Raw genomic sequence first — 17,412 nt, forward strand, 5'->3', positions numbered from 1 at the left:
AACCTCCATCATTAAGAACAACAAGTTATTGTACAACATAAAAACCCCAAGTGCTCAACCCAAAGTTCATCACCATATGCTTAATGTAAACCGTTTCAGTAGCGATGGTAGCGAAACACGCAAAAGCCCATAATATGCAATAAAAGTAAAAGCGGAATCACTAGCTACATACTCAATAGTACCACCCAAAATGATCAAAAGAGACATAAATGTTAGCTTTGAAGGCGAGGCTGCCTCCTAAAGGTTGTATAAGCCAAGGCAACCAAAAGGGGTGTCAATGATCTAAACACTATGAAAGTCTCCACAATGGCATGGTTCATGACGTAAAAATCCAAACTTGCCCAAAACCCACCCTAAGCAAAAGTTAAGTAATGTAATGCAGTCAATGAACCTGGGAAATTGAATTTGGTAATTGCAACTTTGTTTATAACAGCGCGTAAGCTTGAACAAAATGCATAACCAATTACAAAACTGCTTGTAGCATTGAATTTTTTAAGTGGATTCAAATCTAATGGTTGACATTTTGGTAACCCAGAAAGATTATAAATTTATTCTCAAAAAATAACTAACACCCAAAGTTAAAAACAACAGGTTTTAAACGAAATTGACAGTGGCAGATGCATTAATGGGAATTATAACAGGATGTGGGTAGTAGAGAATGTTATATGATTTGACAAGAAAAATCAACGAATAAACAAATTTAAAAGTATAATGATGAAATTAAAAGAGATATACAATGGAAACAGAGATCGAAATGAATGGTTGTGGGAAGAGCTGAAACGAGGTTTTATGGAGAGATGAAAGGTATGGGTTTGGCCATTGAGGCGTAAAGGCTGTGCACTATAAGCAAAATCAGCGTGTTTCAGAGGTTGTTTCCCACGTCCCACGACTCTGGTTGGGGAAGAATGATGAAATATGACCATGAAAAAAGCGAAAGGAAATTTTGATTTGTGGAAAAGTTTGACTTGGTCAAAGAAGTATTTTATAGTGGATTTGGTGTGCCAAGTCAGACGTCCATTATGGGGTTAACGGTTGGTCGCTAAAATAAAAAATTTTCTAAGGCAGTGACTAAAATACAAATCTTTTAATTTGAGGGACCAAACTAGATAGTTTACCCAAAATATTTTTAGGTGACGCTGAAACGTGTTCCACACTTGGCCTCGTATTCCGAGTGTCACTGTCACCACTAAAAGGAGCGAATGTAATACTTTTCGTCTCATGGCTGCTTCAAATGAATCTGACCACCTTCTTTTTGCACGCACCGACGTAGGTAATTAATGTTAATTAAGTGACACGGGTATAAAGTGGGATCGAAAAGCTAAAGAGGAGAGAGAGAAGAAATAAAATGGAGAGCGCCGGTGTAGTTTCAACCACAACTCCGACGTCTTTCAGGCTCCGATGGGACGTGTTCCTCAGTTTCAGAGGCGAAGATACTCGTCACGGTATCACCAACACCCTGTATTGCTCGCTTGTGGGAGAAGGCTTGCGAGTCTTTCGAGATGATGACGCTTTGAGACGTGGAGACGAGATCGCACCGAGTTTGGTGGAAGCCATCGAAGACTCGGCTGCTTTCGTTGTCATTCTCTCTGAAAATTACGCTTCCTCCCATTGGTGCCTTGAAGAATTGGCGAGGATCTGGGAGTTGCATAGCCGGAGCCGGAGACTGGTTCTGCCTGTGTTCTATGGGGTTGACCCCTCTGATGTTCGAAAACAGGGGGGACCTTTTAAGGAAGCCTTCTTTAGCCACGAAAACAGATTCGGAGAACAAGAGGCCAAGAAATGGAGGGAAGCCATGGCCAAAGTTGGCTCCCTTGCTGGTTTCGTTAAAAAGTAAGCGTTTCCCCTTCCATCTACTAATTACCTCAAATCTCTCGTGTTTCTGCAATTATTTTAATTAAATATTAAAGTAGATTACATTAGGGCTTTTGATATAAATTTAAGAAATTAAAAATCACACTACCATGCGAGTGAGGAAAGACTTATAATTTTAAAAAAATTAAGATAAAATTAATTTTTTAAATAATTTTATTGAGATTTAAGAAGTTACAAAGATGGATTTAAATTTGGTGTTAATGATTGTTTTAGGTTTTTATTTAGTTAACAATCTATATTTCAAATTAATTCGCTTAACTGCCTTTCATACACACAAATTGAAATAATTACAAATTTTAGCGTATAATTTAAAAAAAATTAGAAATTTGTGTTTATTATTAAGTAATTTATTGCATGATTATAAAATGAATTTAGTTAATATAAGGTGTTTATGAGCCGTGTTTGGTTGGATTCAGGCATGGTATTAACTATTAATATAATGTATAATTGCTTAAGTCTAACCTCAAAAAATTTGAAATGATTGAAGTTTTTCTATTTGGAATTGTCTTAGGTCTAATTTCTATCATTTTGGCTGGATTATTCGTAACCGCATATTTACAATATAAACGTGGTGATCAGTTAGACCTTTGATTAATTAACTTACCTTACCTTACTTTTTTTGACTGACCCTTTAATTCTTTAATTTTAATTTAATCCAAGGAGGTCAAATTCGAATTGTTGTTCAAATTTTTTTTCAGTTTGGTGTAATTTTCGACCTAATAAGAGCGAAATCACACTCTATAGGATTTGAACCTATGACATTGGGTTTTGGTCCTGAACTATGAACATTAAATTTTGTTCAAAACCATTTATATTTATAAACGACTAAATAAATTCATTTAAGCTTATCTATAAATCTTTTATTAAATAAAATATAATTATTTTTATTTAATATTTAGTAATTATATATATTTTTTGTCATCTTTTACTATCAATATTTTTTTCCTTTTATTAAATCTAAACATATACAATTAAAAATTTTTTAACATTTACATTATAGTATAATATATTTAATTTTTATATGATATATAAATTACTTAATATACTCATGACCAGTGTTTATCCCTTTAATAAGCCTACAAAATGTGGATGATTTATAACTGGACTCGCTTCAGTAGAGATTTATTTAATACAAACTAAACTAAAATAAATAACATATCATTATCATATTCAAAATGGTGGGTTAAGTTAGTCAGACTCTGGCTTTGAATATTAGAGCTTGAGTTCGACCTATATTTTAAACTAATTTAATTTTTTTGCTCAAGCTCATTTTTAAGTTTAATATTTTTGTCCTAACCCTTTTCAAGTTTCGAGTGCACCTTCAAGCTTAGGTAGGTTGCTTGACCCTCAAATAGGTCTACTTAATAGTTTTAAAAGTTATTATCAATGATAATTATATTTTACTTTTGTTTTGTTTTTACTTTCTATTTCTTTTTAAATTATTTTATGCAGATGTATGTTAAATATTTAAAACTTCAATTTAATTTAATTATATATTAACATTGAAATTAAATTTTTTTTTTTACTTTTATATTTTAGTTAATTTCTTTTCCATTAAAATTTTCTAAATAAAGATAACTAAATTAATTTTACATGAAAATTTAATAAATTAATATATAACTGATTTAAATATAAATTTTTAATTTTTAATTTTTAAGATCAAATATATCTTAATGCCATTAATTTTTCATTATTTTATAATTAAAAATAGACAGAAAAAAATAGAACAAAACTAAATTATAAAAAGAATATAATCATTTTTTTATTTTAAACTTAAAGAGGGATAAGTGGGTGTTCTTTACACTAAGTTCAAGAGGGTAAGTGTCCTTCACCTATTTATTTAAAAAATAAATAACGATGTTATGTGTATTTATTATGATGTCATAATTATAATCTACATTTTAGCTTCAATTTGATGGGTTTTTTTTTATAAATTTATTAATTGAGATGATGAGAGTATAAATATTATATGAAAAGGGTAACAAAACTTAAGTTGTTAGCTGATAGGTTGTTGAGAACTACAAAAATAAAATCTACTTAAATAAATGAAATTTTGTAGGGTTGAATCCACGAAGATCAGTAATAATTTTATTTATTTAATAAACAAGTAAAATAAAAATTAAATAAAGATATTTGAAATTAAAAACTAAAATTAAAACAAAGTAAAAAGAAATCGTAAAATAAAATATAAGACAATCTCCGCTTAATTCAAGGGTTTGATAATTGATACAAAAATGATTTCAATGCTTTTTAATAAATTGGTTATTGTTGCCGACGACTGTCTAGCAAGTTAATCTCTTTTTACCTTCTCGATAACCAAGACAATCATCATTAATTACTTTCCTTGACAAATAATCCTATAACAATCGTTTAGGATTTAATCTATCAATAGCATTGAGAACAAAAAAAAATCTAATTCTGACCAACAAACATACAACCAAGGTTCATTTAAGTTAGATCGCACACTCACACTTCAAGAACAAAGATGTAGTTCGTGACAAATATTAGAAATCAATTAATTGATTAAATACTTAATTGATAAGGCAATCATTTTAAACTATCAAATACTGGTAAAATATTTAACAAACTTGAACAATTGTAATTAAACTAGAAGACATGCAAATACCAAAGAACAAGGAAAAGATTAAGAATAACTCGAACTCACAAACTTTATAGAATCAAACTTCAAATAATTCTTCGACTAAAAGGGAAAAGTTTAGCAACCCATGAAGACAATAAAACACAAAATCAAAATAAAATTAAGGGTGGTTCTGTTTCCATCTCCCAAACAAAAGTGCCATTGAATACATAAACCAAAATTTTTATAGATTTTTTGATAATTTTCACGTCAAACTTTCAGACCGTTTTTTGCACCTTCCTGATTTTTTAGGCTCTTCGAATTATTATGGATCTAAAACGGAAGTCTATAACTCAAGTTATGACTAAAATACTAAAACTACATTGTATTAAAAGTCTAAATCGCAAAAACTTGTCAAAATTTTACTTTAAACCCATTTTTCTCTAATTATTCTCTAAATTTATAATAAATAAAATATATTTATAAATAATATAATTAAAAACATAAATAGAGAAAAATATAACAAATAATTTAGAAATTACGCATTTTATCATTAACATTGATTTAATATATTTTTTCTAAACTTCTCATTCTTAAATGTTTATGCACACTCAAATTCTCGTTCAATAGCAATCAAGTTAAAAGTCTATCAGCTAAACTCAATTAATATTTTAAATGTATCCATTCAAAAAATATATATATTTTAATTGTGATCTTTAAACCAATAACATTATCCAAGAGAATGCCTTTACTTTATCTTGAATGCAGATAGTGGTTGGCAATTAGAATACCTATAAAGCTGTAAATTATATTAGAGTAGAAATCGGAACCCCAGATTTAAAAAAAAGAAAGAAAGGCAGGCTCGACACATTTATCTGAGATGTTCCAAGTTTTCATTGCTGCAATAGTTTGATGCAACTCTTCTTTACCAAGTAGGTTCTTCTAACTTTTACGGTGCATTCACGTTGGTTGGCAGTGATGAAAGGGAATTGATTCGGGTTCTGCTGAGAGAAGTTCTGCAACACGTGAATAATACTCCTGTGGAAGTAGCAACCTACGCAGTTGGACTGGATACGCGGGTGACAGAGCTAATAAATCTCTTAGACGTGAAGTCCAGTGGCATTAAAGTTGTGGGGCTTCATGGGATTGGCGGGATTGGGAAGACAACCCTTGCCAAGGCTGTCTTTAACAAGATACTCGTACACTTTGACCACCGCAGCTTTATCTCAAATGTCAGAGAACTTTCAAAACAAGGAGATGGTTTAGTATCTCTCCAGAAAAAACTCATTGGTGATCTCTTCGGTTCCACTGGTAATTTTCATCTTCCTGCGGATGAAGTCGATGCTAATGCCTCGAGAATCAGAAAGATTATTAATGAAAATATTAATGAAAAAAGGGTTCTAATTGTCCTGGATGATGTCGACCAAGAAAACCAACTGAATGCACTAGGACTAGGTGCAAGAGTCAAATGGCAAAATGATGGCAGTATTCGGATCATTATTACAACAAGAAATAAAGGAGTTTTAAATGAATGTTATGTAAATCGGACTTACGAGGTCAGGGAATTGCATTTTGATCAAGCACTAGAACTTTTCAGCTATCATGCGCTCAGAAGAGAGAAGCCAACAAAAGAGTTTGAGCAATTGTCCAAGCAACTTGTAGCTCTCACTGGGAATTTACCTTTGGCTTTGGAAGTGTTCGGTTCATTTTTGTTGGACAAGAGGAAGGTAACAGAATGGGAAGATGCTTTGAACAAGTTGAGAGATGTTCGTCCACACGAGCTTCAAGATGTGCTGAAGATAAGCTTCGATGCGCTAGACAGAGAAAATCAACGCATATTCCTAGATGTAGCCTGCTGTTTTCTCGATTTGCATACCAAGAGAGAGGACATAATTGACGTATTGAGAGGATGTGGTTTCAAAGCTCAAATAGGGTTAAGAGTTCTCGAGGAAAAATCACTGATTAAGTTCACTGAGGGCGATGCTCTTTGGATGCATGATCAACTTAGGGACATGGGAAAAGAGATTGTGCAAAATGAAAACGATGATCCTGGAATGCGCAGCAGGCTCTGGGATCGAAACCAAATCATGACTGTCCTGCAAAATCACAAGGTATATTATATATAAGAAATGTCTTGCATATTTGATACTGTTGATACATTACTTCGTTATACTATTGACAATAGGGAACAAGAAGCATTGAGGGTATTGTACTGGACATGAAGAAAGTCGAGAATGGGAATCAGGTGGTAGTCCATACAAAACCATTTAAATCAATGGTTAATCTAAGATTGCTTCAGGTGAATCATGTGAAACTGGAAGGAAAGTTTAAATTTGTTCCTCATGAACTCAAGTGGCTTCAATGGCAAGGATGTGCATTGAAAACTCTTCCTTCTGATTTTTGTCCTCAAAAGCTTGCTGTCCTTGATCTCTCAGAAAGCAAAATCGAAAAGCTATGGAGCTCTTACTCTAACAATGTAATGACATATCGTTATATATATATACACACTGTCTACTTTCTTCTGCTTGTAACTAGCTAGTTTGTGGAAATATATAAGCAATATTTGTTTGTTTCAGGTTGCTGAAAACTTGATGGTCATAAACCTGCGTGGTTGCCCTCATTTGGCTTCTCTTCCTGATTTATCAGGACACAAAAACCTGCAGAAGATTGTTCTCGCGTATTGTGTAAAACTGATAAACATTGACAAGTCAGTTGGTACTTTAATTTCCTTGCACCACTTGGATATGACAGGCTGTTTAAACCTTGTTGAATTTCCAAGTGATGTCTCAGGGATGAAAAACCTTCAAACCCTTGTCCTTACCGATTGCTCCAATTTGAAGGAATTACCCGAGGACATAGGCAGCATGAGGTCACTCAAAGAACTATATGTTAATCGAACTTGCATCGAGAAGCTGCCAGAATCTATTTACCGTCTCGAGAAACTTGAAAAACTGAGCCTAAATCATTGCATACATATCAAACAGTTGCCAAGATGTGTAGGAAAGCTAGCTTCTCTGAAGGAACTTCATCTTGATGGATCTGGATTACAAGAATTGCCTGATTCTGTTGGATCTTTGGAGAACCTGGAGAAATTAAGTTTAATATCTTGCGAATCATTGACTGCAATTCCTGATACTGTTGGCAATCTCAACTCATTGAAAGAGTTGTTCATAAAGGGTAAAGCAATCACAGAGTTGCCAAATTCTATCGGTTCTTTATCATATCTCAAGTGCTTGTATGTTGGAGGCATACAGATGCGGAAATTGCCTGACTCAATTCGAGGACTGGTTTCTTCAGTGGAACTTGATATAGAAGGCACATCAATTACGTGTCTCCCAAGTCAGATTGGTGATTTGAGATTACTTAAGAAGCTTGTGATATTTAATTGCACTTCACTTGAATCTCTGCCAGATTCAACTGGGGGCTTGTTTGCTCTCACTTTTATCAACATATTCAAGGCCAGTATTACTGAGTTGCCAGAGTCTTTTGGGATGTTGGAAAATCTCATCACGTTAAGATTGAACGAGTGTAGAAAGCTTCATAAACTTCCTTCCTCAATGGGAAATTTGAAGTCATTGCATCATTTATATATGAAGGAAACTGCTGTGACAGAATTACCAGAAAGCTTTGGCATGCTCACAGGTTTGATGGTGCTGAACATGAGAAAGGATCCCAACAAGCAAGAGCAACCAAATTCATCATTTGTAGCGTTGCCAGCATCTTTCACGAATCTCTTATCGCTGCAAGAACTTGATGCTCGGGCCTGGAGAATATGTGGTGAAATCCCAGATGATTTTGAGAAGCTGGCAGCGATAGAGATTCTGGATTTGGGTAGCAATGATTTCTATAAACTACCATCAAGTCTAAGGGGACTGTCACTTCTAAGAGATCTCAAGCTGCCCAAATGTGAAAATCTTCAGTCCCTGCCTCCACTTCCCTCTAGTTTGGAGAAGTTGAATCTTGCAAACTGTATATCATTGGCGACATTATCTGATCTTTCCAATATAAAGGGATTACAAGAATTAAACCTTACAAACTGTGAGAAATTGGTAGATTTGCCAGGCCTTGAGTCCTTAACGTCCTTGAGAGAATTGTATATGAGTAACTGCAGTACCTGCGCTTCAGCAGCAAAGAAAAGACTCTCCAAGGTTAGTTTTCTTTCTTTTAGAAAGTTTATATTTAATGCACCTTCAGTTTATAAAGCTTGGTATATTTATAATGACAAAACATCTTTTTATAATCTTTCCATGTAGTATATTTTATCATCTCACCTTAATGTTTAGATTCAAGTTTCAAGATAAAAACACACTAAGTAATATTTTTCCAATTTTGTGAAGAACTTAAATATGGTATAAATAGATATTATATATAATATTTTTTATTGAGTTTATTCAAACAATAAATAGCAAATAAATCACGTTTGGGATGGAGCTTTTGAATATTGATGCAACTAATTTTGCAGGTTTATCTCAAGAAACTAAGAAATCTAAGCATGCCTGGAAGTAGAATTCCAGATTGGTTTACACAAGATATGGTTACCTTTTCAAGCCACAAAACCCGTGATCTCACTGGGGTGATAATCGCAGTTGTTGTTTCCATTAACCATCATATACCAGATGAACTGAGATACCAACTGCCTGCCGTGCCGGACATTCAAGCACAGATCTTCAATGGCGAGCAGGCAATAATGACCACTGCATTGAACTTAATTGGGGTACCTAGAACCAACCAAGACAATGTTCACTTGTGTCGATATCCCGCATATCGTCCCTTGGTTTCCATATTGAAGGACGGTTTTAAGATTAAAGTGACCAGGCGAAACCCGCCCTACGTACAGGGCGTAGAGCTGAAGAAAGCTGGGATTTTTCTAGTTTATGAAAACGATGATGATTATGGTGGCGATGAAGATTCACTGGATGAGAACCAGCAGTCTGTATCAGAAAAATTAGCCAAGTTTTTCAGCTCTCTTGAATAAAATGATGGAATTGATCACCAATCCAACTGCAGCCGTGAAATAAAAGAAGAGCTTCAACTCCAAAGTAAGAAACAAAAACGTCGCCCAATCAAATCGTGCTGCAGTTGGTGCGGGAGGTTAAGCGTAAAATAATGAGAGATTTCAAGGCGTGTATGCCTATTTCTGTTATTTCACTTCACTCAAGTTGAACGCAGTATACATTCTTAGGATCCATTGGGATGTATAATGAAATAGATTTTAGTGAGTCAGAAAGACGAGGGTGACAATAAAATTAGTTATGCGCATATTCAAGCCCTGAAATAGCAACTTTAATCTTATAACATAATCTAATTGTTTTTAACTCCTCGAACTATTCGATATATTTAATCTGTTAGCAACTTTACGATCTAAAAAAACTTTTAACTTTTAACTAGTGGACTCAATTGAGCGGTTACTTATATTAGATTATTCACCCCATGACATAACCTAATTGTTTTTTCACTCGAACTATGTTAACGTGTTCTTGTTATTAGAATATAAGGACAATTACGAATCAATCTATCTTTATTAACTATGTATTAATTTAAATATTAGAAAAGGAGCCCTTCTTGAATCAAAATAAAAAATAATATTTAAGAGACGATTTTCTCCTATCTCATAAATCGAAGAATGAATAAATAACAAAACATGAAAACTAAAACACAAACTTGAATCTTATAATCTTATACCCGAGCTTATTTACCCCCTAAGCTGATTAATTTCTTAGCTATTCATAACAAAAGATTGATTAAGGAAATAATAAAGGTTTTATTCACAATTTAACCCTTAAGCTATACTTGTTTTTCTACATTGATACTCAAATATTTTTTATACAGTTTTGCATCATACTCGTTTTAATACTTAAAAGTTAATAATATATTTAAAAAATGCCAATCAAAATGTGTCACATCATTGATGACATGGCACATTGATCAAGTTGACTTGGTATTGACCCTCTTTAACTTAGGTTGACAAGCAATTGATGGGTAAAAAATCATTAAAAAGTATAAAAGAAATATTTAAAAGGAAAATAGCTTGTAAAAATTTATTTAAAAACATATGAACATATATATATAAATTATTTAAAAATCTAAAAAATTGTACAAAAATGGTTAAAAATGAATAGTTTCCACGGATATTCCTTCTTTCCATGGTGATAATAATTACTTTTAATGAAATATTTTTGCAAACACTGTGTTTCATTAAAATTATAAGTGTAGATTGTGGTTTGTGATACATCTAATCTAACCCAATCCCTTCTTTCACTGCATTTTCTTCGTTCAGTGAAACGGAGTGTGTTGTACGTAATTTTAGAAGAAATTATTATCAACATGGAAATTAATAGCTTTTAAAGAATGTTTACAAAATTTTAATATTTTTATAATTTTTACAAGTTTTAAAAAAAAATTATTTTTTTTATTTTTTTACTAGTCAATCATTGGTTAACACCCGGTCAATGCAGGTCAACATTGGTCAACACCAAGTCAACTTGCCACATCACCGATTAACTTTGCCATATCATTGATCAATGTGTCATGTCACTAGTTAACCTACCATGTCATCGATGACATGGCACGTTCTGATTGGTCATCTTTTTTAACGTCGTTAGTTTTTAAATACCAAAATGAGTAACGGTGCAAAGTTCAAGTATCAGAGATTACTTTGTGAATAAAGCCAATAATAAAAGAATTTTTTATCAAAACTAAAACACGAAAGCAAGTTAAAAGGAGAGTGAGTCTCTCTCGCCAAAAAAAAATTCAGGATTAAGGGTCAGTTATCAATTGCTATTGGAGTCAATAAATGTTGTGGAAAAATGCAGTTTGTTAAAGCGTTTTGTATTGCGGTAAAAAACTGGGATGGAAAGTTAAAATGTTTATTTTAGACATGATATGGAAAAGTAAAAAATAATTAATTTAAATTATATTTAAATAATTTAATATACCTATACATGGAATATAAATTTTAAATATTTTTAAGTAACTAATATAAATTAGTTGTAAAATTAATGATGCATAAAATATAATGATAAATAATATTTAAATAGTTTAATCTAATGATACATAAAATATAAATTAATCTAAAATTTTAAATACATTTTAAATAACTAATATAAATAAGGATATTTTGATAATTTTATTTCAAAACACAAAAAATCATAAGTAACTAAATTTCAATTTTTAAGCTTGGATAGAAAATTATTTTTCAACCATAGTTTTAACCTCAGAAGTTAGGTGTTTGGATAGAAAATTATTTTTCAACCATAGTTTTAACCTCAGAAGTTAGGTGTTCTTCGTTACTTCTAATGTTAAAAAGTGTTTTTAGAATTCCAAACACAATCAACAACAAATCTAAAACTTTGTGGGTCTCGTTTAAGTGCCTCACTTCCTCCTATATATAAGGGGAGTTACGATCCAACTAATCTTCTACACAATAAAAATAATGGTAAACTTCATTTATAGTTGATTTATATTTTGGTCACTTAACTTCAAAAAGTTATAAAATAACTACTGAACTATTCGAAAAATTTTATTTAAATCACTGGGCTATTAAATCTTTTTTAAGCCCAGTCAGAGAGCTCCAAGCGACGATTCGATGATCTAGCAGTCAGTGTTGAAGATTGGGGAACAAAACTATTTGGATTTTGATTCGTAGATTCGTGATGTTCAAATTATCATTTTAATTATAATTAATTTGGTAAAATATTTTTATTACGTTATTAGAAGTTATTTATTAATGTGTAAATATATATAGATGGTTAGAACATCATTGGATTCAAATCTTGTTTTATAATCAATAAATTTGAAATCAGATATCCAAATCTGCATCCTTGGTTGCAGGAAGTAAAAGGTTTCAGTCGTTTGAATGTGCCGCTTTTTCCTCTTGAAAAATATAAATATGACAATCATACTAGTTTTTCCTTAAACCAATACCCATCAATAGTATGAAGTAGGAAAAAAATACTGAGAAGAATGCAGAAACTCATCATGTAATTTGTTGTTTAGGATTATAACTGTTACTAGCTCAGGGAAAATAAAAGATAACAGTAAACTGGCTTTATTTATTTATCACAATTTCAACTTTTTAACTAACAAGACACTAAAACAAAGTTGATTCAACATGTCAGCATCAGACAGTAATTCTGAACAAGCAACTTTCTTGTACACCCAACGATAAATCATTCTAGGAGATTCTGTTCAGGTATTAGTACAGACAAGGCTGACATTTCATATAGGAAGAAAAAGAACACATTCTCCCAAACACAACAATCAAGATGTTCAGGTACTGACTTTAGCATTCTTTTAGAGCTCAATGCCTCATGTTGAGAATGAAAATAGAGTGTCTCTCTGGTTTTACCAGGATGCAATATGCTTCTTTGGGTATGACTGAAGGAGAGGATTCATTGGGAAATTAATGTTCGTATTGCTGATTGACAATGAACTGTTGAGATTATGTTGTTCTTTCGAAACCACCATGAATATGCAACCACTCTGGTGATGCACCGCGACTGTATTCCCTCGTTGCTTGTGGACCAAATGCCATTCCAGTAGCATCAAACGTTTGTTGGCCATACTGAAATGACAAAGCAATTGTTATAGCAGATGTAAGTCTGGGGAAAAAGAAAAGAATCTCTTCGATGAAACATTCCAAAGTTTTTCCCCCTAACATGGTCAATGCTGCTGTTGAATAGAATTATTTCATTCAACACAAAGCAGTCAGGGACTACCTAAGCAAGTTCGAGATGACTTGCGAGCATCTAACTTTAGATAACTGAAACTTCAACATAGAAAGCATGTGTATATGCTAGCAACTAGAAAATATAAATTGAAGTAATTAAATAAAACAACAAAGTCAACAACAGATTAAATACTAACATCTTTAAGAGGAAATACTTCAATGGTAGGATTCATTCTTGAATTAACTGCTTCAAGCTTCATTGACAAGAACTGCAACAGCAGTAATAATATTTCAGAATAAAAGTTCGAGATTACTGGGGGTAAAATGTAAAATAAATACAATGATAGATAAGCAGAAGGAAACACACACCTCAACCTGACGCTGTAGTGACTGAATGTAATTGATTATCTCATCAAGAACAAGAGCCTTGCCAATGACCTGAGTCCAATAAACAACTTAGTATGCGGCGTAAATATGCCATGCTCAGGCAAACTGAAGAGAAATTTTGATATGGTTTCGGTCATCGACCATGTCACCACATAAGTTATCAATTTACCAATAAGCAGAGACAGATACAGCAAACCAGGGACTAGTTTTTCTTATGCACAAAACATTGAATAAACAAACATAGAGTTGGTAGCAAGACACAGTTTACAAAATTTCCATTGCTATATACCTTATTGCAACCAGGGACCAGTTTTTCTTATACACAAAACATTGAATAAACAAATATAGAGTTGGTAGCAAGACAGTTCACACTATATACCTTATTGCAACCAGGGACCAGATCCTGAAGAATTTTCATTCTTTCACTAATCTTTTCTCTCCTCGCCTGTCCATCAAATGATTCGGATCAGTGAAACATATTCAAATCTCCATGTACGTCAGATTCTATGAATTTTGTTCAACCAAAACGCCAAAAACTGCATAATGATGGTAAAAAATAGTAGGCGATGATAAAATATTAAAAGGGTTAGATATATAAGTTTCACAATCAAAGACATGTCCTTGGTATCAAATTTCGGTTTTTATACATTGCAAGGATTTCAAACTATCATAAAGCAAGTTACCCTTTCTGCTAAACTGTGACTATCAGTAGCTTGACCCCTTCTGGCTCGCACATGGATGTAGTCTTGTTTAGGTGGCTCTGGTGGTTTAGCTTTTTGTTCCACTGGCTTGCCTGAACTGGGTTCTGCTGCTTCAACTTTAGAATCGTCATTCTCCTCTCTACATCCTGATGCTTTAAGTCTCTTTCCATCACCAAAACTCTGCCCAAATTATTAAAAAAACTGCCCTATTAATTCCAATCATTTCCTTTCAATACTTGAAAGATAAATGTCAAGCAAAATAAAAAGGTGCCCATCTGAAATAGTACAAGTGAGGATCACAAAATCCAATTAATGAAAGAAGTAAAATGAAAATGAATACCACGCCATTGCCACTACTGGTGGAGACCACCTTAGCTGCCTCATCTTCTCCATCACGCCTTCTTCTCACACCACCCGATACCTCTGGATTGGGGTGGGCGTAATGAGGCGGCGGCACATTCCCAAACTGACCCCTCCTTAACCCAGATTCATTCACGGGATACTGCCAGATCTCCGCTAGATTGTACCCCCCATCGCTCATCATAGCTGGTGGATCCATCACCCAGCAAAAAGGTAAAGTTTGGTTAAATTATTAGCGAAGAAAGATGATGGGTTTTATTGCTTGTTGTCTCTAATGTGTTTGATCTCATTACCGAACTGTGTATCTATGATGGCTTAGAAAGAGACCTCGAGAGTTGCGAACTTAAGTAACTTCCAGTGAGGTTTACTGGGAGGATTCTTTTTTATGCTTCCACAACCCGGATCTCTCTCTCCTTCGCTTCTCCACCATCCGATTCCACTTTTAAACCCACCGTATCACTTGATTAGTACCTAATTGGGAAATTAAGCTGATGTGATTAATGATTAGAAAAACAATGATTAAGTGTCAATTTGTTAGAAAGTTTTTGGGAATCTTTAGCTATTTATTTTCTTCTCATTGCCGTGTTTACCTACTTATCGCCATTTCCCTTTCAATTTTCTTTCTTTTTTAACAAGTAGATTCATTTAATGAAGAAATAAAATCTGTATTTTAAATGTTAAAAACTATTACTGCTTGTGTTTTGAAATGATTTTAAATCATTCAAATAAATATGTTAAATTGTTTATATTTCAAATTTTAATACAAATAAATATATAATTAGTATATTTATTTGTTAGCATGATTAAAATTTTATAATACAAAAGAGGTAAGAATTATTGTCAATTTTTCAATTTTTCAATTTTTAAGTTTTGTGTAAAATTACATGAATGTTTATATTATGAGCTATATTATGTTATTAATTACAATTATTTTTATTTTTATTTTTAAAATTTTACACTTATGTTGATAGCGATTATTTTACACTTAAATTAATTTTAGGGTAAACTATTAAAATACCCACTTTTATTTATGTTTTAGTCACTTAGCCGTTAATTGCCTTTAACGGTATAACGGTAAGCTGACGAGACACGTTAAATCATCATTTCAAACGAAAATTTTAGGTTAAATTCTATAATTGGTCCCTATATATTTTTTTCTTTTATGTTCTTTTAACTTTCTTTTTTTCCCTTTATTTTTCATTCTCTTCTGCTTCTCCCTCTGTTTTCCTCCTTCCTTCATTTCTTTTAACGTAGTTTTTTTATATTTTCCATTTGTTAAAACTAGTCCACAAGTTCGCATTGCTCAAAAAAATTAAATTGTTCAAAAAAAAGTATAGCAATTAGTTTTAACAAATGGAAAACATAGAAAATTTACATTAAAATAAATGGAAAAGGGAGGAAAACAGAGGGAGAAGCAAAAGAGAATGGAAAATAAAGAAAAAAAAGGGAAAGTTAAAAGAACATAAAAGAAAAAAATTAAATTGCTTAAAACAAAAAAATATATGTACTAATTGTATAAATTAACCTAATTTTTGTTTGAAATAATGATTTAACGTGCCACATCAACTTATTGTTACATCATTAATGGCAATTAATGGCTCAGTGACTAAAATGTTACAACGTGGTAACGTAAGTAGCTAAAACGTAACATTTCAAACATAAGTGACTAAAATGTAACATGAGATAAACAAAAGTGATTATTTTGATAGTTTACCCTTAATTTTAATAAGTACATTATCAATTAAGTATCATATATTTATAATTGTGTATTCTTGTGTTATGAATTAAACAGTAATTTAATAATTATGATATGTAAATAAATTCAATATAATTAAATTATTATTTAAATATTTTATATTTATGATATTTATAATATTTTATGATAAATAAGTTAATTATATATTTTCAACACGCCTATGTGACCCTACTCCAATGTACAATTTGCCCCAACTCGCTTGTAAAAGAACACACACATTTCACTAGGAGACCGATCAGCGTTCCTCACACTTGATTTTGATCCGATTCACCTAAATCAAGTCATTCAAACGACATTTGTACATGAGTTAACGATTGATTCCAAGATTTATCAAAATTATTAAAAGATTTGTTAAGAACCGGAAAAAGTCGAGTAATTGAAATGAAAGATTAACGTGGATCAATGCTATTGCGGAGTTTACAAGTTCTATTTATCGAAACGAATACACTTACCGAACTTTGATGAAAATATGGATGCTATCGACAATGAATTCAACAACCGGTAGAAAATGATTTAATCAAGGATTGATTTGATACGAAAAAGAAAACTATTCAACAGCAAAAAAGATGAAAAATATAATGTAAAGGAAGGGGAAGAAAATAAAAAGAGAATAAATAGAAAGATGAAGAAAATTCTATTAGGATTTGAAAAGGGGTAATATGAAAATTTAATTAGGAAAATAAGAGAAAAAGATTATGGAATTCTAATTCTATTGAAATTTTGAGAAGGAGCAAGTTGTGATTTCTAATCATGAAAGAATTGGTTAAATTCTAGGGTTTGTAATTTTCCCAAGATTTTGCCGAACTTTGAAATTAAAATAAAAGGGAGAAAGGAGGTAGAGACTCAAATTCGGGTTCATAAAGGGAAACTAACATTTAACCATTGGGTTGTTACCCATTTATTATTTATTTTTTACACTTAATTATATAGATATGTTTTTGGGGGCGTTTTTGGTGAACTTATGAAATAAAAAGGAGACTTGAACCTTGATTTCTAAAGAAGAGGCACTAATGCCTAACCATTAAATTTATGTCTTATTCTTTGTTTATTTTAGACACTTAATCGTACATATTGCTTTCTTTTTTGAGAC

The 17,412-nt window shown here is 32.1% G+C and overlaps 2 protein-coding genes across 3 annotated transcripts; one reads left to right on the forward strand and one right to left on the reverse strand.

Annotated features, from left to right (window-relative positions):
• Positions 1-1,242: 1,242 nt before the first annotated feature.
• On the forward strand, positions 1,243-9,709 carry LOC121214760 (disease resistance protein RPV1). 2 transcript variants are annotated; one of them, XM_041088967.1, is made up of 5 exons: positions 1,243-1,830; positions 5,427-6,561; positions 6,636-6,926; positions 7,027-8,598; positions 8,913-9,709. In XM_041088967.1, the coding sequence occupies exons 1-5, from the start codon at positions 1,346-1,348 to the stop codon at positions 9,423-9,425; spliced, it is 3,996 nt and encodes a 1,331-aa protein (XP_040944901.1). In that variant the 5' UTR covers positions 1,243-1,345; the 3' UTR covers positions 9,426-9,709. The 2 variants fall into 2 exon arrangements, with proteins under 2 accessions (XP_040944901.1, XP_040944902.1); XM_041088968.1 differs by having other exon boundaries at positions 1,332-1,830; positions 5,387-6,561.
• Positions 9,710-12,481: 2,772 nt separating this feature from the next.
• LOC107909594 (transcription factor BHLH089) lies at positions 12,482-15,094 on the reverse strand. Its single transcript, XM_016837186.2, has 6 exons — positions 14,547-15,094; positions 14,189-14,386; positions 13,885-13,950; positions 13,488-13,556; positions 13,316-13,387; positions 12,482-13,013 (listed from the first exon to the last, which is right to left on the reverse strand). Exons 1-6 carry the CDS (start codon positions 14,763-14,765, stop codon positions 12,891-12,893), a joined length of 747 nt encoding a protein of 248 aa, XP_016692675.2. The 5' UTR covers positions 14,766-15,094; the 3' UTR covers positions 12,482-12,890.
• Between the last annotated feature and the right edge of the window lie 2,318 nt (positions 15,095-17,412).

This window comes from Gossypium hirsutum, chromosome D02 (genome assembly GCF_007990345.1).
Source record: "Gossypium hirsutum isolate 1008001.06 chromosome D02, Gossypium_hirsutum_v2.1, whole genome shotgun sequence".
Lineage (NCBI taxonomy): Eukaryota > Viridiplantae > Streptophyta > Magnoliopsida > Malvales > Malvaceae > Gossypium > Gossypium hirsutum.

Coding starts and splice junctions, on each gene's coding strand:
- LOC121214760 (XM_041088967.1), top strand. CDS start 1,346: ATGGAGAGCGCCGGTGTAGTTTCAACCACAACTCCGACGTCTTTCAGG. Junction 6,562..6,635: donor CTGTCCTGCAAAATCACAAG/GTATATTATATA, acceptor TATTGACAATAG/GGAACAAGAAGCATTGAGGG. Junction 8,599..8,912: donor CAAAGAAAAGACTCTCCAAG/GTTAGTTTTCTT, acceptor CTAATTTTGCAG/GTTTATCTCAAGAAACTAAG.
- LOC107909594 (XM_016837186.2), bottom strand. CDS start 14,765: ATGGATCCACCAGCTATGATGAGCGATGGGGGGTACAATCTAGCGGAG. Junction 13,557..13,884: donor TGGTCCCTGGTTGCAATAAG/GTATATAGTGTG, acceptor TATTGGACTCAG/GTCATTGGCAAGGCTCTTGT. Junction 13,014..13,315: donor AAGTATTTCCTCTTAAAGAT/GTTAGTATTTAA, acceptor TTGTCATTTCAG/TATGGCCAACAAACGTTTGA.